Source organism: Arvicanthis niloticus, chromosome 20 (genome assembly GCF_011762505.2).
Source record: "Arvicanthis niloticus isolate mArvNil1 chromosome 20, mArvNil1.pat.X, whole genome shotgun sequence".
Classification (NCBI taxonomy): Eukaryota; Metazoa; Chordata; class Mammalia; order Rodentia; family Muridae; genus Arvicanthis; species Arvicanthis niloticus.
In genome coordinates this window covers 40135548-40155184 of record NC_047677.1, presented here as the reverse complement: position 1 = coordinate 40155184, position 19637 = coordinate 40135548, and the positions used below count along the sequence as shown (strand labels likewise).

The following is a 19637-nucleotide window of genomic DNA, read 5'->3' as shown; positions in this document are numbered from 1 at the left end:
TGCCTTTCAGTGGGCTGCCTCTTTTTGGTCCCCTTGCATAGAGAAGTCTCCAGTGCTTCCCCACCAGCAGAACTGTCTGCCCCCTTTCCCCACTGCAACTGTGTCCCCACCCCATCCTTGTCTTTCCGTAGTCTGCTGTTCCACTGGGCTGAAGGTGCCAGTTAAGCTAAGCTGTCATGCCCCATTACATACCCGTCCCAGGGTCTACAGGACCCTGCATAGCAGCCTGGAGATGTTCCTTCACCTCTGCCCTCCCTCAGCACTGTTGGATATGGTGACAGCTCAAGGCACTGTACAGTTGTACAACACAAGGTCAGCTTCTTTGAGACCAAAAGTTCTAGCTCAAGAGAGTTAAGTAGACTACATGCTCTGGGGGAACCTAGGGTCTCTGTGCCTGGGGAAGGGAGTCCTCTTTCACTTTGTCTGGACCTTAAAGAAGAAAACTGGCTCTCGTGTGCACAGTAGGAAAGTCACCAGATCCAGTGTTACACAGAGCCACTGCCCCACCATAGTGAGGCAGGTGAGTAGTGGCAAGGCTGGGAATCAGGACTCTGAAGGAACGTTCTTGTTCCAGCCCAGCTCAGAAGGAAGACACAGGTTCCACCTTGGGACTGAAGTAAGAGCCTACAAGAAAGGAACCAGCAAAGATCTGAAGGTCTACAAGGCTCAGATCGTGAGAAGGAAGAGCTGTAAGAGACCATTGGAGCCACATGGTCCCCTGGGTAGCTCAGCTAGCAGTACATTAGGCACAGTGCAGCTCTGCCATCTGGAACTGAGCTTCACAAGACCAGAGGCTCATGCCCACTTGAGCCATGAGTGCCTACACATGCCATTGGTCAGGTATGCTAGGGGCTAAGTCTACACTCCCAAAGAGACCTGTAGAGACTGGTCGAGATGGCCTATCACCTGAGCCTCCATGGCTATAGAGAGCTGTCAGAGTCCCAACGTCAGGCATTCGGGATGCCCTGAGGTGGATGAGCGGCTCTGTCTCCAGGGTAGTGATAGAGGTCCATGCCTTTCAACATCCATGTGATTTATGAACAGCTAGGACCCACTAGATTCTACTGCTTAGGCTATCAGCAAGTACCAGGAAGCCCAAAGCTCTTTGAAGCCCAGAGAATTCTCAAGGATATAATGTAGGCAAGGCCTGTCAACCTCTGTCATGGGGTTGTCACTTAACACTCCAGCATGTACTCAAAACTATCCATCTGGTGAGGGGAACAAGGGTGATTCTTACCCTGTGAGTAATACCGCACTGGGGCTTTGCTGTCGCTGATCAGCGAGAGATGATGGTGCCTCTGGAGAGGGTCGGTACATGCCAGGGGTTGGAGTTTGAGGCCAACCTGAACTACAGTGAGACCCTACCTCAAAAAACAAGGTTAGGTGGGTATGCCAAGGCCCCTAGAGCCCAGCTGGGAATAGATGTTCTTGTGGAGATGTCCTTGAAAATTTGCTTGTTCTGGACTTAGCAACCCATACCCGATACCCCTGACCCCTGTAAGTCCTTAAGTACCATAGGCTTCTCTGTTGCTGTGATAGTCGGGTACTGGACCTTCAGGCCACTCAGCACCCTTCTCCAGGAGCCCAGTGTACGAGAGAGTGTCCGTGGTAGGGCAGGCGTGCTCTGGAGAATAGGTGTTGCTGGGGGCCTGGAGGCCTCCTGGAGACTTCCTTCCAGACAGTTATGCACAACCCTGATAGCACAGCTTCTTCCTGGCCTGGGTGAAGGTGATGAGCACATGTTCTCAGCTTCCTTTGGTCTGACTTGATCTTTCAGGAAGTAGAAGAGGTATGAAGTGAGGTCATGAGTTACATGACATACAAGTGGCATTCTGGCACCTGGTTATGATGTCTGCTCCAGAAATTGGAGACAACTGCAAGGAATGATCCAGACTTGGCTGGCAGGGTGTGCGTGATGGGTCCCAGGTTACAGCTGTGTAACTGTACCAATGCTCAGACTCCCGGCACCTACTCCCACAGTGTTGTCTGTCAAAGAACAGTAGCAGTGTAGATGCATTTGAAGGCCCTGTCCTTCGTGGGAAGCCCAGGTCTTTTCTTCCATGTTCCCAGCAACAAGCCCATTGCTGAGCCGGAGAGTCATCTTCCAAGGGTAGAAAACTGATTCATTCTCTAGGTTGAAAGGAGGAGGGCTGGACCCATGCATGTTTGGGATACTGGTGGGCAGAAGCTAGACTAAGGCAAGTGGAAAGTAGCCAGCTCAAGGAGTAGGCTGTCGTGATTGACTAGGGGGATGGGGCCTTCAGGAGTATGGCAAGGCCTGAAGTGAAATGAGTGGAGGCAGGATCTTCTGTTGTCTTCCTTGGTGTTCTCTTCTACTTGGGCAGGAAGAGCAGCCAGGAATTGGTGGATAGTTCCTGCACAGTCTGCCTCACTAGGTTGAAGATGCCCTGTGCAGATCAATGCTGTGGGTGCTGTTCTGTGCCCTAGAGCCCCGTTTCCCTTCTGAGCCCTTCCTCCGTAGAAAGGCTCTCTCCCTTTCCCTGGACTCTGCTCACAAGAGTTGAGCACCTGTTCTTGAAATGCAGAGGTGAAGAGGGTCTTCATTTACCTGGCCCAGCAGCTGCATACCCTGTGAGAAAATAGATGGCTTCTATTGGCAAACTCAGATGACATCTTTGTTGTGCTTTCTTTGAGAATGTTACTCTGGAAGTCTTCGTTCTATCCTGACTGACAGCTCTAGTGTGGCCCTCCTACAACTTAAGATTCTAAGGCACTGTGTGGCACAAAGGGGGGGGGGGGGTGCTGTTCACATTGGAGCCCCGTTGCAGATGGAAGATTGCCCACGCATGCTGCCGTTGGCCATTGCCATCCTGCCTCCCAAACTCACCTCCTCATCCCAGTTTCCTGTGCCAAGCAAGAGCTGTGTACTATAGACCCCTCAGCCGGTGGGCAGCCTGGCGTCACTGAACCCCTGGCGGCTAGGCCGAGGACCCCGCCAGGATTGGCCAGCAAAAGTCAGTTAAGCTGCCAAGCGACTGCCGGGGGACCGTCCGGCTCTTGCCTGCCCCGCCCCGGCCCGCTGCGAGTGAGGAGCAAGCCTCCGCGGCCATGGCCTGGCGCCCGCACTAGCTCTCCTGCACAGATGCCACCAGGGAGCCGGCGGGTAGGAACTTGCCTGCGGCCAAGGGCGGGGATTGGGACCAGGGCTGCACGACCACCTCACCTCTGCCTGCCTGGCTCTTGCTTTTCTGCACTAAGTCCCCCCCCCGCCACCCCCCCCTCCCCGGTGGGCTCGGGCAGCTGCCCCCGCCCCGGGTGCAGCAGGAAGCCCGAGGGCCGCGGTTTCCCCTGCGCCTCTACAGAGGAAGTCGCCGGCGGTGGGTGAGGTGCCCCCCGTGCCCGGACTGGGCTGGCGTTCTACCGAACGTCAGGTGGGAGGCCAGACCGGCCTAGGTAGTGGCACGCGGGGGCGGCTGTCGCTGGTGGAGTCTGTACTGCGCCCGCCCAGCAAACCCAGGACAGCCCAGCCCGACCAAGCCCCGGGCCGGAGCCCAGGCGTGGGTGTGCGCCTGCGAAAACGAAAGCCACTAGCTGCAACAACTTCGCAGCAGAAGGCGCTGACGAAAAGCTGCGCGGTGCCGCTCTCGGGGATGGTGAGCGGGCCGCCGGGCGGGATGGGCAGCGGCGCCCGGGCGCGGTGCTTCCCTAGCTAAAAATAGCTGCTGTGCGGGGGCGGGAAGATGGTGCCAACGCTTTGCAAGTGCGGTCCGGCTCGGAACATGGGGCCCGGGGTCCTAGCCACTCAGCCTTCAAGAGTAGGAGGGGTAGGGTTGGGGTAAGGGTCGTATGGACTGGGCGTGGGGCGCTACTAGTTCCGCGCGCACATGGGGGCAGGGCTAGCTGCCAGGCTCACCCCAAGCTCAGTTGTTTGTCGGTTCTGCTTTTCCCAGGAGGGGGGAGGGGAGGGGACCTAGTGCATGATATGTCTCATTTGGCAGAAAAGGCTGGAAACGGCAGACGCCAGCTGCAGGCAAATTGCAGGCTTCCCCAGCCCCTGCCTGAGTCTGTTGAGGACTCATTACCTGTAATGGCAGGGGGAATCCCTTGCCCTCAGTAGCCCTGCCTGGACAGAAGGACCTTGTGAGGGAGACCTGAGGGTATTCCTGACAGCCGCCGCACTGTCCTGAGACCACAGATTGCCTTCCATATGGTTCTGAGGTGCTCATTGAAGAAACTTTTGTCTACGGTGGTTTGGGGTTTGCAGGGGAGGGAAGGGCTCCCAGCTTCCCTCCATCTTTAGCATGGAGCAGAAGTGCTGCAGGGCCCCTCTCTCCTCAGAGCATCAACAGGATGAGTAGCTACCTACCTAGAAAGCAGTCCTGGGTTCCAACACCAGATCTCCTGAGCAGGAGGAAGTGCTAGAGGAAGTGTCTGTACACGAGGCCATGGGTGCTGCCCAGCTGATTGGCAGCATCCTTGATGCTCTCTGTCCTGGGGACAGATGGGGTGCAAAGCTGGTAGAGTTGTGCTGTAGCCTCGGCTTCCTGCTGCTGGCAGGCTCACAAAGGAGATAGTCTCTTCAGAACAAGAGAGTGAAATCTGATGTGGGAGAAGCTGGGCAGCCTGAGAGACATAGTCAGCCCCAGGGACTGAGTGACAGTGGAAGCTTCTCTCAATACCCTGTTCACACACACCTCTCCAGGTAGTCTAGTGTGAGTGGTCTGTGTGTGTGAATGGGCGGGCGACAGGTGACAACCCCACTCCCAACTGCTTGTGCCTCGCATGGAACCATCCCCTGCCTCTTGGAGTTCGGTTGTTGTTAATTTTGAGGTTGTGTTGGAGTCTGCACAGGGTTTTTGTGCTTTTCTGGGGTGGGAGGAGGAAGTTGCTGAGCCCCGGCCTGCTGAGGGGCCAGGACTCCACTGCGTAGCAGCTCGCTCTTAGCAGCCTGTTCCTGCACCCGTGCCTTCTGTTGTTGTGATAGATGTTCGCCAATGTGCCCATACCCAGAAGGGCCACAGGGAAAAGGGTAGCTGGCGTGTGCGCGCTCTCTCTCGCTCTCTCTCTCAGATTCACAGCACTGTTTTCAGTGAACAGGTTGTTAAAAGTATGCTATTCTAGAAAGCCTTTCTCACCCATTGTTGTTGCCATCCCACAACTGCATCAGCTGAGGCACCAGGCCCCACCCCAGGGATCCTCCTGCTTCCTCCTCCTGGCTGTTATCCTTTCCAACCCAACATCCTAAATAGTGATCCTGAAAACGTTAGCTCGGATGTCATCCTGTAGCCCATGAACTGTGGGATAAAGGATTCTGCGGTTGTCAAGGTGTTTTTGATGACATGGGAACGGCTTCTTTGGGCTCAGGACATCCCTGGCTCCAAACAAGTTGCCCTTGCCTCCCCCCTTAGCTACCTGTTTCTCGTTTCTGTCTTCTCAGCAGAGACACAGCCTCCCATTCCTGTGTCCTCTGGCTTTGCCCAGGAACCATTCAAAGTCTCTGGCCTCTTAACTTCACGCGCCAGCCTGTGTCTTATACTTGTACCTGGATGGCTGGGATGCTGCTGCACACCCCTTCTTTAAGGGAGTTGGGGGTCTGTGTTCTATGACTTTGACCCAGAACATTCACTTTCTGTTGTTGGCAGGAAGGCTCCATGGCTGATGGTATACTGTCCTTGTACCCTAGGTTATTGTGCTGGTGGGCTCCCTTTTCTTCAGGGACTTTGGGAGCCTCCACCTGCTAGACTTTACGTCATAGATCATGAGCTCCTCAAAAGCAGTGCAACTCTGTCTGTCTATCTGCCCTCCTAGAACAGCTCAGTGTCCCAGGGCTATGCCAGGGCACCTGTTGTGTCCAAGGCTGAGGCCCTTGGACTGAGGTCAAGAGCTAGAGGCAGTCTTGGTGAGCAGTGCCTCCGCTGGCCAGGTAGAGCCCATGAAGACCCCCGGCAAACTCAGACCCTTCGAATGGGGACCTGGCTAAGGTGGAGAGGGGGAATTTTCCTACCATCTCTGCCTAGTAGCCCAACTGTTCCCTCAGTTAGACCCAAGTGTCCTGGGTCTCCTCAGGTGCTGTCCACAATCTGTTGCCTTTTCCTTATCAGAACCTTTGTGTGGTGTCCAGGTGGCTCCTTTACAACCTTTCTAGGTGCCTCCAGATGAGATCTTCCCTCCTCTGCCCTCCTGCCTGGCCTGGTGCCCTACTGGGCGTGACCCTGAGAATGGCAAATCAGAACAAGTATCACATCTCAGTCCTGTGTGTAGCCGCAAGGAACAGCTGGAGAAACTAAGCCCTGGCAGGACCAAGGCTGAAGGCCATCTCCTGCAGCACTTTAACTCTGTGAGGCCCCTGTGTTGCTAATGGAAGGGACACCAGCCAGTGGCCAGCCACCCTGCCTGTGAGCAAGCATTGCAGGCCATGCCTGCTGTGTTCTAAGGTTGCTGGTTCTTAGCTGCTTAAGAAGCACATGGTTCAAAACCCTGCCAGCTCCTTCCTCTGGGAGTGTTAGAAGTGAGGAGAAGCTTTCAGGTGAGGAAGACCAACCCCTGCTTCCTGGTCCACTGTCACTGGACATCTTTGAGCAGGCCATCTAAACTCAGTTACACTCTCTGGGAAAAAAGAACTGGGTATCTTGGGGTATCTCTGCCAGTGTGGCAGGAGCATGAAACTGAGCCTCCACTGCTCCCCAGTGTTGCTCTCTCTAGGCCATTCCTTCCCCCAGCTTCCTTCCTGTCTGTCTTTTCCAGGCCTTCTAGGCATGTTCCCTGCCCTAGGTACTTTGTACCCTAGAGAAGGAAGGGGTTCTAGGAGGATCTGTGACAGAAAGGTGGAAATCTCAGAAGAGCCACAGGCTGTGCTGTTACTACAGAGTGTGCCGGCAGAGCCAGACCTAAAGTTGTATCTGTGGTCCCGGCCTGCTGGGGCCCTCGGCTCTGGGCTGTGTTTAGCAGCCATCAGGTCAGGTATTCAGGTCTGGAAGTACGTGTGGGTGAGCTCTTCCATCTACACCAAGGCCCATAGCAGGTATGTGCAGGCTTCTGAGAGGCGAGGGAGAAGAGGAGTCTGGATCTCCTCAGGAATATGCTCCCCCTGACCACAGGATGTGGGAGCACAGGCAGAGCCTTCCCCAGGCAGAGTGCTCCCTGCCTACAGGAGCCACTGCTGTTTGCTCCCTCTGTGGTGTTGCCATTAGTGGAAGGCAAAGCCTCCGCAGCCTCCTGGCCAGGCCTCCCGCCCACACTGCTCTGCAGTCCATTGTGAGGAGATGAGCATCTGTGAGTGCTACCACTGGCTGACATACTGCCTCACTTACAGCTCTCTGCTCCTGAGAAAGGCTTCAGAACCCCTCAGAGCAGCGACCAGCCCCCCCCCCCCCCCAGCTACATGTACCGAGGACCCACCGTCCTGTGAGGTGACTGTGAGGTGAGGCTCCTGAAGGAATCCCCACAGCCTCCATAGTACTAACAGGACACAGCAGGCTGTGGGGAGGGTTTGGGAATTTGTGTCTAACCTTCAGCCCACAGTCTGGGACCCCATAAATTATTCAGTTGTTAGTGTGTGTTTCAGGGACTTCATCTGTCATCAAGGAGCCCAGAACCACTCTGAGGGCGGAGATGGGCTGAGATGTTGGCAGTGAAGCACTTGGCATGTAGGAGAGACTTGAGGACAGTGTGGTATTTGGAAGTGTCCTGGGGCTGCTGGGAAGGCCCGACTGCCTACAACACAGTCCTCTGAGCAAGGAAGCATTATCCCCAGCCGCACTGAGCACCAGGGAGCCCAGTCTTGGTGGAATCCAGGAATCCAGTGAGGCTGATTAAGGACAGTGTGCATGCCTGCAGGTATGTGAAAGCATAGTCCTATAGAGGAGACTCCTTGTAGCGTCCTGATGCTCTGACCCCCCCACGATGCTGCTGGCTCTCAGATGTGTTCCTGCTCTGGCCTGTTCCTCAGAGCTGTGGATGTGAGCTCTTCCGCAGGCTCTTGTCCATCTGCTTCCCGCCAGGGTCCTTCACATAGGAGCCCGCTGCCCATGTCCTCCATGCTAGCCCTATCTCATGTCACTCTGGCTGCTCCTTAACTCCTGCCAGGGGTCCACGCCTTTCTCTTCTGGGCTTTGGGCTGGGTGCTGTGCAGCCTGTGCGTCGCCCCACACCTCTCCCTTATGGGCTGTGGTGAAAGAGACAGAACAGAACAGGTGTCTACCCGATTCATCCTGAGAGCCCCCCGCACCCCCCCAGTACCGTCTTTGGGAGCGGGCTCGGTGCGGTAGTTAGGGAAGGATGAGCTCTAGTTTGCCCCTTTGGAGAGGGCTGTATCCAGTCCATCCTGGAGCTGTAAACATAGAAGACAGATTCTGCTCAGCTCAGGCAGAAGGCAGAGTTGGCTTGTTTTCTACCCTGCTGGCTCATGACTCTGTCCTTTCTCAGTACAGCTTGGTGGCCACAGGACATCCCCCCAACCCCCTCCCCCACCTACCTACCCAGGTTCTCTCCATCTGTATACGGCCCCATGCTGAGAGGGCAAAGCACTATTCCCAAGGGCCCCTGCTAGGAGTTTACCTGCTAGCTGCATGTCCATTGAAGAGAAGGGACTTGTTCAGGAAACAGAGGAGATGGTACCCTGTAAATTCAAGAGTCTTGTGGAATGTGTGAATGAACGTGAGGGATGAATGAACCAGGCCTTGCCCAGCAGGGTCTCCAGGAGAAGGCCAGGATGAAACTGGAGCAGGGTAGCTGCAGTTGCTGGACCTGAAGCCTCTCCAGGCTCATTTGGAGAATGTGTCAGGGTGTCTGCTCCCTCTGCTTCTCCTGGAACTTTGCCTCCTCCTTTCTGAAATGAGTGCTGCTGTTATAAAAGGAGCTGAGGTAGGCAGTGCACCAGAAACGAGACCCAGGAGCTGAGACAAGAGCCCTCTGCTGACAGACCTTTCCACTTGGGAAGTAGGTGTCTTCACGAACTTATGGCCTGTGTTGTTTCTTCTTCCCCTGGTGCTGAACATGATTCCATTACAGTCATGTGCCTCACCTGCCTGACAGGCCTTTTATAGCCCCCAGAGGGGCTGGGTCCGCCTACTCCTACCCTTGCCCGGGAAGGCGACCGAGGTATCGGTACCGTGCCATCATTATCAGCTTGGGGAGTGAGAGCCCTTGCAAGCAACCCTGGCCTCCTGTGCCTTAATCTGCCTAGTATCTTCTGCTTCCCCATCCCACCCGTGCATGTGCCAAACAGTTTATACGGGTAGCACCTCCTCAGCTCGTTTCTTTCATGGTGGGATAGCTTTCTGGTGGCTAGGCAGGCTGCGCTCGGTGAATGCTGGCCAGAACCATCACATTGTCCCCGGCACTGCTGCCTTTTAGGGGAGAGTCAGTTTGTCCTCATGCAGTCCCTATGCTCCCCATGGGGAGTCGGAGACACTTGAAGCTTGGAAGAGCTTTGCTTTGTGAATACAGTTGTTGCTTACCTGCCCCACACAGTTGAACATGGCAATTTTCAGGAGCTAGTTAGGGTTCTCTGTACCCAATAAAATGGGAGGCAGAAAGCTTTCAAGATGGATGCCCCACTTACTCAGCCAAGTTTGTGTCAGGCCCCTCAGAACCTAGAGCTAAAGCAGACCGACCCTGGCCAGGACACCCTGCCAGCTCCAAAGCCATCATCTGAAAGGCTGGCCACGAGTCATCTCTACTGTGTCACAGAACAGCAAGCCAGGGAGCTTCAGAGAAGAGGGACAGATGTCACAGCAGGGCCTGGGAAAAACATTGGGAGAGCTGGCTGGACAGAGGATGCAGAAGGACATAGACAGAGACTCACATGCATAGAATCTGTGGCTTGTGTCAGTCCAAGGGACTCAAGCAAGTTAGAGAGGCAGTTGAGGTAGAAAACTAAAAAACACCAACAATACCTGCCTTGGTACACAGCAGTATAATTAATTCAAGTTGATCAAGAGTTCAAAACCCGCGCGCGTGCGCACGTGTGTGTGTGTGTGTGTGTGTGTGTGTGTGCGTGTGTGTGTGTGTGCATGGATGGATGGATGGATGGACGGACGGACGGACGGACGGATGGATGGATGGATGGACGGACGGATGGATGGATGGATGGACGGACGGACGGATGGATGGATGATGGACGGATGGATGGATGGATGGATGGATGGATGGATGGAGCTCAGTGGTTTAACAATGCTTGTCTGCACACCCAAGGCCTTGTTGCCAGTTGATATTGGTTCAGTCCCTGGGGGGCAGCCCTGTGCCATATAGAAAAGATACCATTCTAATTGTAACCAGAGTTGACACTAGCTACCACCAGTATTGATTAGCCCCAGTATGTATAACTGATATGAGAGCTAGCATGCTAGTATCCAGAGCAGATGGATATTGGAACCCAACTACCTATAGCTCAGACCCCCAGGACCTGCTCTCTGTTCTTCCTCAGCCTGCCTGTATCTGTCCTCCAATACTACTGGCTTGAAGGCTGTAAAGAACATTGAGGAGCAGGGCCACTTCCCTGCCTCCAGCTGCTCCTAGAGGAAAGTCCTCCCCATTCTAATCACACCACTCGGCACAGTTCAGAAGAGCAAATGTAAATTATGGGGTTGAAAGGAGTTGGTTTTTGAGACAGAGTTTCTCTGTGTAGCCCTGGTTGGCCTAGAAGTTGCTCTGCTGACCTGGCTGGCCTCAAACTCCGAGAGCTCTGAATGCATCTCTGAGAAGTGGGCAGACCCTATGCCATTCTCAGGTCCCTGTGACTGGCACTTGAGACCCAGAAACCCCATGATTTAGCCTGTCAAGATCCAGGGCCTGTGCTAGCTGGAGCTTCTCAGGGTGTTAACTACAGGGACCCTACTGGGATCTGCAGCTTCTTCCAGACCACGGAAGTCCTGTGTCTAAGACAGGTCTCCTGAGTGTTCACACACCACCCCTTCCCTCTGCCGTCCATGTTACCCTATGCCCTAATGGACCCCAGTGTTGTGAAAATATTTAATCCCAATCCAGGGTTTCTACCCCATCTTTAACCATTTAGTTCCTGGATAAAACACACACACACACACACCATTTATAATAAGCCTTAATCAGTACAAGAGCTGGGCAGGTGTCTATCCTCTATGCTATTATGTCTGTTTCCCAACCAATAATCCTATTATATAATTTGCCATGTTTCGTCTGGACTGCTCTTAACTCCAATTAGCCATTATTTTAAGATTCTTACCCATGGCAGCTTCTCTCCTCTTCCTTTTTTCCCAACCTCTTTGACCCCAAGCCCGGGAACCCCAAACCCCACCTGTCTCTTCTGCCCAGCTTGTCTGTCTGCATCTTTATTCACCAATCAGGAATAACTTGGGGAACAAGGTCACATAGCATCACCTGGGTCTGTGTGTGGTCTCTGGGAGCAGCCAGTATTTAGCATAGCAAAAAGACCCCAGTGGATGTCACAGGATCCTGTGACGGATGGGGGTGGGGCAGGGGGCAGTGCCTTGCGGTTAGATATGGGTGGGCTAAGGACGAGGGGAGGAGCGACTGCCAAAGCAAACTGATCTAACTGGTGTTGGGGGCCTGGGTTGATTTCCTGCACATAGCTGGACGCAGGAGTTGAGGGAAGTGAGTCTGCAGGAGCATGACCCCCAGCAGCAGCTGTTAGTGTCACCGGTCCTCTGGTTCACTATTTGCTCCCCTGGATGCCCCTGCACCCTTGCACAGTACCTGTGTAGAGAGTGTGAGCACTGTGTGACAGCCACCATAGGCAACAGGTCCAGTGAGCATGTGGGATGCAACCACATAAAAGGAAGGAGCTGAGGCAGCCCGCTCGGTATGACTTTGACTAGGGAAAATGCTTGCAGAACCTTACACACACTGTTCTCTGCCGTGGATGAAAAGGGAATAGGTGGAGGCGGCTGTACTTCTGTCCTCCTCTGGCTGATGTGAAGGGGCTAAGAAGCCCCTGCCTAGGCCCTGTGCACAGTGGCAGACTTGAAGGCACTTGAGGCAGGGTGTCCCCAAGGCGCCAGAGTGGTGGCGGCCCCCCTTAGCCTTTGCTTGCCCATCCCATAGGGCATCTGGCGGATCCCCGTGGATGAGATTGACCGGCCAGGCAGCTTTGCCTGGCACATGAACCGCTCCATCGTGCTGCTACTCAAGGTTCTAGCCCAGCTCCGCGACCACAGCACCTTGTTGAAGGTGTCCTCCATGCTGCAGCGGACACCAGACCAGGGCAAGTGAGTGAGCCACCACACACAGCCTGGCTTGTCCTCTACCCAGGCTTGTCCCCACTGATTGCACCTGGCTCTGAGGTCTGTTGGTCCAGAAATCCCAGCCTTCCCTCACTCCTGAGGGACAGCTCTTAGTATCTAGAACATAAGCCTTAAGCACTCTTGGGCTGACACAAGCTGATAGTCTCTGTGTTTAGAGCATCCCTCCTGCCCAACCTGCACTCTCAGAGGCACTAGCGAACATGGGGTATAGGGAAGAGATATGCTGAAAGTAGCCCTGGCCCCCAGGGAAGTAGGAGGCAAGCAGCAGAAGTCTTGGGCCTCAACAGATGTCATGGCTTCATTAGCCAGAAGGATGGGACACAGAACAGAGTGTATCTGCTACGACTGCCTTGTGTAGAGGTTGGGGATGCTATACTTAGAGAAACAGCTGACACAGGACTAGCCTGGCCATGAAGCATAAGCATCCCAGACCAACCTGAGGAACTTAGCCCCCAAGCCTTCCCTGAGCCAGCACTTAGCCCACCACTGGCTGACCTGTACTCCAGAGGGCTCAGGACAGCCACTGGGACCAAGTCAGAGACTTACTGAATATGAAGCCTATGGTCCAAAGGGCACTGTAGGGGAACAGACTTAAATAAGTGGGGACACAGTCTCAAGTGTTCCTGGGGTGGAAGTAAGGTGCTGACTCATCACTTAGCTGTACTGTATGGCTTCTGACACTGTCCCACTATTTCCGTCCCTCTGTATGACCGCAGGAAATATCTGCGAGATGCTGACCGCCAGGTCCTGGCACAGCGCGCCTTCATCCTCACTGTGAAAGTGTTGGAGGACACACTGAGTGAGCTTGCAGAGGTATGTCAGCCTATCACAGCTCACCCTGGGCCCTGTGCATAAAGGCCAGGGTAACAAGTCTTCAGCAGCCACGGCTAATGGCCTACACAAGCCCTCTCTCCATATCAGCTCCCCATAAGGCTCACATCACAAAGCTCCTGGGAAGTCAGGCCATGCCATCCCAAAAGCGATGTGTAAGAGTCCCATTGTCCAACCTGCCCCCACACCTGCTTATGTGTGAGAGGGTGGAGCTGCCCAAGGAACAGAGAAGGGGTCTCTGGGCTAGTGCCCGCTTCTCATGACCGTAGCCCAGTCTTGTCAGCTGGTACATGTGCATAGCTAGAATGGCATTGGGTAGAGGGACCCATGGAGGCTCTGATACAGGCAGAGCGCCAGTAACTTGTCTGCTTTCCTTGTAGGGGTTAGAACACCCAGGATCCAAGGCCTGTGGCCTCTCCGGAGCCAGGATGACCACCGATGTCTCACACAAAGCCAGTCCCGAGGATGGCCAGGAAAGCCTCCCACACCCCAAGAAGCTACCTCTAGCTGATGGCTCAGGACCAGGGCCTGAGCCAGGGGGCAAAGTGGGCCCTCTCAACCAATTGCCAGTGGCCACAGACACTAGGGACAATGCAGACCAGGGTGGGGAGCCTAAAGACAAAGCGAGTCCCCAGGTGGGGCCCACCGAACCCATGGATACCAGTGAGGCTGCTGTTCGCCACACAGACTTGGAACAGACGTCACGTCTGTTGCCAGGTCGCCCCACAAAGGACCGGGGCCCCGAGAGCCGGCCTGCTGAGCTCTCCCTAGAGGAGCTGAGCATCAGCACCCGACAACAGCCCCCTCCACTGGCACCATCCCCAGTAACCCCCACCACAACTGCTGCCCCCACTGCCATGGGGGGCAGGGGAGCGGGGCATGCTGACGAGGCGCCTCCAAGGCCTAATAGAAAACGGAAACTCCTGGAGGACACAGAGTCTGGCAAGACACTCCTGCTGGATGCCTACCGTGTATGGCAGCAGGGCCAGAAGGGCATGGCCTATGACCTTAGCCGCATTGAGAAGATCATGTCAGAGACTTACATGCTCATAAAGCAGGTGGGCAGCCTGTGCCCTGACCAGGGCTGCGTCTGTCTGTCTGTCTGCCTGTCTGTCTGTCTGCAGACCCCTTCATTGCCTGGGCCTCTTGTTCCCAGGGGGTTCCTTCTTGAGGCCACATGAATCCAGCCCACCCTGAGGTGGGCATTAGGAATTGTGCCTACTGCTTTAACACTGTGTACTTTTATTTTCTTTCTTTTGGGGGGAGAAGGTTGGGGTTGTGTTTTTTGTTCTTGAGATTTTCTCTGATGTACAGGCAGTAAGTTTAGACACAAAAAACAATGAGGTGTACAATGTGAATTTATCCTTTAAGGAAGACGAAACTATGGTGCAGGTTCAGCACGGGAGGAGTATGGAAGCCCTCATCTGACCACTGTGAGGGGCCTCTGGATATATGTAAGCCACTTCCTGAAATGGGTGGCCGTGGTCCCCAGTGTAAGGAACAGAGCCAGGAGGGGTCCAAGCATGGCAGCCCAAACATCTGCCACCCTCCCTTCTCAATATGCCTGATCCCCACCCCACATCAGACACACTTTTCTCCATAGGGAATCCATCTATACAGATGGGGTGAATATGCAGTGCGGTCAGTTCCTCCTAGCGCCTTTGAGCCTCGCCTCCCTTGCTAGCATTGATTGCTTCTCCTGTCAGTTCCCAGGAACAGTACGGTGCTGCTGCATTGCCTGCAGTGCCTGCTCCCATCTTTACTGACAGTGTGTGGCCATCTCCTGAAGCCACACCTGTGTTCAGGATTACCCTGTGACCACCATATGTGTTAGCTCTTAGTCTGTGGTGTACCCTTAGTGTGCCCATCCTACCTGGGCTTCCAGAAGGCACCTCCCACTGGAATCAACAACTCACTCCAAAGGTAGATTAGAACCCTGCCTGGGACAGCCACTTAAGCAGCTAAACCGATAGGGTCTTGCTGTGTGGCTCAGGCTGGCCTGAGACATTTAATCCTGCCTCTGACTCCCTAGTGCTGACATTAAAAGCATGTACCTCAAAGCCCAGCTCTCAGATGAATTTGAAAGCTTCATTGGGGCCCACGGCGTCTTTTCAGTTCTCAGCCTTAGAGGACATAAATAGCTGACAATGGAAAATAACTTGAAATGGCCTGAGGGTTGACTGGGACCAGTCCTGACACAAGCACTTGGACTTTTGTCCTGCATCCGCACCTGGATGAGTCTCGGGTGCTGGGCGTGGTCCTCACTGAGGATAGTCCACATAGGAGTGCCCTTCTTGGGCTGAGTTAATGGAGTAGGTCAGGGAGCAGGTTAGGTACTGTGTCCCAGCTTCCCTAACTTAGACATCTCGCTGTTCAGGTGGACGAGGAGACTGCACTGGAGCAGGCTGTGAAGTTCTGTCAGGTCCACCTTGGGGCTGCTACCCAGAGACAGGTAAGCTGTCCTGAACACACACATCCCAGCCACTCACCAGCGTGTGCCGGCTCATACTCATCCTGTCGATGGCCCAGAAACAAGTCTGCCCTGACGCCGGTTCCTGTGGTCATCTTGGCCCAGGGTGGAGGAGCAGGAAATGTCTAGGCTTTCGGATAAAGGGTCAGTACCCCAAAGTGGTAGTGTCTTGACGGGACTCAAGACGTAACGTGTGACTAAAGGAATCACGCTTTGGCTTTCGTCATGAGTAGGAAGGACAGCATCCAGCCGTTTGACTTCCTCACCTTTGTGACTGGTAGAGAAGTGATACCAGAACTGGGCTGACTAGTATCAAAAGAGCCAGGAACATGGGGTCACTGAGTATGACAGCGACCGAGGGCTCATTCCAGGCCAGGGTACCCAGGTGCTGATAGGCAAGAGAAGATGGTAGAAAGGCTGGCATGCTGGATAGGTGTGAGTCAGACCTTCCTGGGATGGCTGGGAGAAGCCCCAGAAGGTAGAGCTCCTGATGACCAGATGAGGTGGTGCACACCTTTAATCCTGGCACTCAGAAGGCAAAGGCAAGTGGATCTCTGCGAGTTTGAGGCCAGCCTGGTCTACATAGAGAGGTCCTGTCTCAAAAAGTGTGTGTGTGTGTGTGTGTGTGTGTGTGTACGTGTGTACGCGCACGCACGCGCTCATGTTTAATCTTGCCAAGACTTGGGAGGAGGGAGGCGGGCCCAGCAGGATGAAGAGCCGCACTCCCAAAGCCTTGGGAGCCTGCAGGTCAGAGGGTGCCTTAGTCTTATCTCAGAAAAGGCAAAACAGCCTTCTTGTTAGTAGTCATGGTTCATTGTCCATGTCGTTGCTGGTCTAGCTTCTCATCCTAGGGGTGGCCCAGGTGTTCTGGGGTACCTTGTCTTAAGAGCCCCAGCATCTGGCAGGTATCTATCTTAGGGGTCCAGACAGGCTTCCTCTTAGTGGAATAGGGCATGAGGTCATCAGCACTGCTCAGACTGGAGATCTAAGGAAGTTCAGGGACTCATCTTTGAGCATGCAGGCTGTGGTCAGCGACCTTGGCAGGATTGACCAGCCAGCAGACATCACCACTTGATTATCGCCCCCAGACTTCTTGTTGGGGGTGATTATAGCTAGATAGACTGCCTATATGTAGTTCAGGCTGGCCTGTAACTCAGCTTCCTGAATGCTGGGATTACAAGTACGTACCTTCAGGCCCAGCTTATATCTGACTTTGAAGGGACTAAAGTGATAAACTCATACAGGAAATAGCAAGCACTCTGCTTTTACTGGTGCTGTGTTAGCAAGGAATTAAGGACAGGAAAGAGTCTCATTTCTTAGAGGAGGAGGCTAAAGCCAAAGAGAACTACTTGTGGCCAAGTCCTGCACATCAGTACCAGGGAGCGCATGGGCAGAGGCTGCTGCCAGTGCCCTTGAAAGAACCAGCCAAGGAAGTGGAGAAGACAAGGCTAGGGTAGGATGCCTACATTCCAGGCTGCCTGCTGCTAGGCAGTGTCAGGCCTGCCTGGCCCTTGATCACCTCCTGGGATATAAAGCCAGAGTAGAAGAGAGCTAGCCAAGTGGTCCTCAGGGCCCCACTCCCTCCCCAGGTGGCACTGGGATGGTGTGCCCCTGGGGTTACCCTGGGTCCTCTCACCACCACATACAACTCCATTTTTCCCTTGAGGCATCTTTCTGAGAGCTAATTACTAAGAACTAATCATCTCAGAGAGTTAATTACTGTCTGCATCTTTCCACATGTTTCCACATGTTCGCCTCTTCTAGGAAAGCTACCTATAGGCTTCCCTCAAGTTTCAAAGTAGGCTTCATGTTCTCCCTACTGAAAGTCTCTAGTTTGGGCAATAGACTAGTTTGATTTTTCCCTTGGAACTTACCCACTAGTGGCCCTTAGAAAGTCCCTCTCCCAAGGTTCACCATTCCTACAGCCCTAAGATTGGGCCCCACATCATACATAGAGACATAAGTGAAGAGCTTCCTCCCGGGCTTGCTCTGAGGAGGGGACAGGGAGACAAGCCAGAGGTCTTCACTGAGGCTCTGCTTATATGGGTGGATGTCTCCAAGAGAGGGAAGAGCTGGACTCTCGCTGTGTGTCAGTCAATTGTTTTCTGGTAGAATGTTTGTGGTTCTTGTCGGCTGTGCCAGAGAGCTCAATGATGTTGAGGGAGCTATGATGTTGGCATCCAGGGTCTAGAGGAAGTGTTCTGTGGGGCTGAGTTGGACTGGCATGGGGCAGTGCAGTCCCCATCGGCTGCCCTCACTTTGCCTTTGTCTTCACAGGCCTCAGGAGATACACCCACTACCCCCAAGCACCCCAAGGACAGCCGAGAGAATTTCTTTCCTGCAACAGTGGTCTCCACGGTACCTGACCCCACAGCACCTGATGCTCTCCAGCGGCCCAGTGACTCACACCTCAAGCCTGTATTGGCGACTGTCATTGCCTGCCCTCCCTCAGCATCAGCCTCTGCCCCAGATCTGTCCACAGATCCTGGAATTCCCCGGCCACACAGGCCAGAGGCTACCCCCAGCAGGGTCCCCCTGAGTCCTGGTAAGTGCCTTCTCAGTCCATCTGAAAACCTGGGATCTTGAGTCTCAGCTTCCCCAGAGCCAAGTCCCCTCTACCAGATGCCACAAATCCTTCCCCTATGGAACTGGCAAAGACCATGTGGGGTGTACCCTAGCACTCCCAGGTTAACCCTGGGCTATTGGCTGCTAGTCCAGGTCACAGTTCCTAGCAGCATTGGTGGTTCTTGCCCCTGTGCCTGTCCTGCCACACGTGAAAGTGAGGAGAGGGAGCACATATCACCACAGAAGGGTTTGCTCTTGTCCTAGCTTCTGACCAAACAGAGCCCCAAAATAGGAAGGTTGGCTTTATCAGTAGTAGAAAAGAAGCGAGTACAGACCAGGCTGCTGAGAAAGGCTCTGGTCTTGGCAGTCTTTGAGGCCCCAGGTACTGTCCAGGACCAGACTTGTTCCCACTGGTGACATGACAAGTTGAAGGCAGAGCCAGATCAATGGATTTGTGAAGAAAATGTAGGCTGGGATGGAGATGCAGACTGGCTCAATCAGGTGGAAACCCTCATTCCTTCTGAAAATCAGGAGCCACCAGGCAGGGTGGCCAGCATAATAGGCATGATGTGTTCTGGAACCTTCTAGGAGGACCGTGGCCAAGCTCCTGAGATGCTGGAATAGCAAAGGTGTTCCCTAACTAGCTCACTTTTCCAGCAAAGACCAGTCTTCCACCCTTACCTCTCTCACCCTGGTTCAGGTCCTGGTCTGTCCTACGCTTCATAGTTGCATGGTCACCTGCCCAAACTGGAGCCATCCATTAGGGCTTGCCTGTCCGTCCGTCCCCCCCCCCAGTCACATTGAGAGCTGCTACCTTCAGCCATGGGACTTGACTATGTCTCCCATTTCATCTGCACAGTAGGACAGCTAGGCCCTAACCCGTGCTGCCTGACTGGAGGCTGCGTTGGAAGAGCCCCTTTCAGCTCCTTCCAGAACCCAAGGCCATACCCATGTGCCCCGTGACCTTGGAGAATCTGAGGACTGGGACGTTCCTAGTTCACGGTCTCCTGTGCTGTTGAGTTGAAGCCATTAGCTGATCACCTGAGTGGCTAACAGCCTCTCTTTCTTAATGGGGCCTCCTGCCTTGGTTCTGTTGATGTCGTGATCTGAGTAGGCACTCAGCAAGAACTTGGGCCCATTTGGGCCTGGCAGGGAGGCCCAGGCACACTCAGCGCCTGACCAGCCTGCCTTCCACTCATATCAGCACATGTTTGTGGGGATTTTCCATGATCACCAGAGCTCTCTGAGGTGATGTTGAGACCAGTTTGGAACAGACATAGTTGTAGGCCCCACATCCTGCGTCTCTGGCACTAGCCGAACCCTCATGGAAAGAGTGCCCAGTTGTGACAGGCTAGTGTAGCAGTGTGGCTGGGTCTGCTGTTATTGTTGATGATACAGCCTGCTTACAGAGGCCCTTGACAGACACTTGTGGGGGACTTTGATAGCAAAAAGTTAGAGCGTGGGCTAAGTGAAGACTGAGCCACCTGGGAGCACAGATGTCTACCCGACACCCTCCCAAGGTATATATGGGAGATCCCAGAGGGCATCTGCTGAAAAGATGCTGGTAACTC

At 54.2% G+C, this 19637-nt stretch overlaps 1 protein-coding gene across 7 annotated transcripts in view; it reads left to right on the top strand.

The window, feature by feature from the left end:
* Cabin1 (calcineurin binding protein 1) overlaps positions 1-19637 on the top strand; it is a 127090-nt gene that overhangs the window by 103160 nt on the left and 4293 nt on the right. For all 7 annotated transcript variants that reach the window (XM_034523786.1, XM_076917151.1, XM_034523787.2 and 4 more), the window contains 5 exons: positions 12001-12164; positions 12917-13013; positions 13412-14089; positions 15409-15483; positions 17779-18046. In XM_034523786.1, coding sequence (XP_034379677.1) covers positions 12001-12164; positions 12917-13013; positions 13412-14089; positions 15409-15483; positions 17779-18046 — 1282 coding nt within the window. The remainder of the gene's footprint in view (positions 1-12000; positions 12165-12916; positions 13014-13411; positions 14090-15408; positions 15484-17778; positions 18047-19637) is intronic.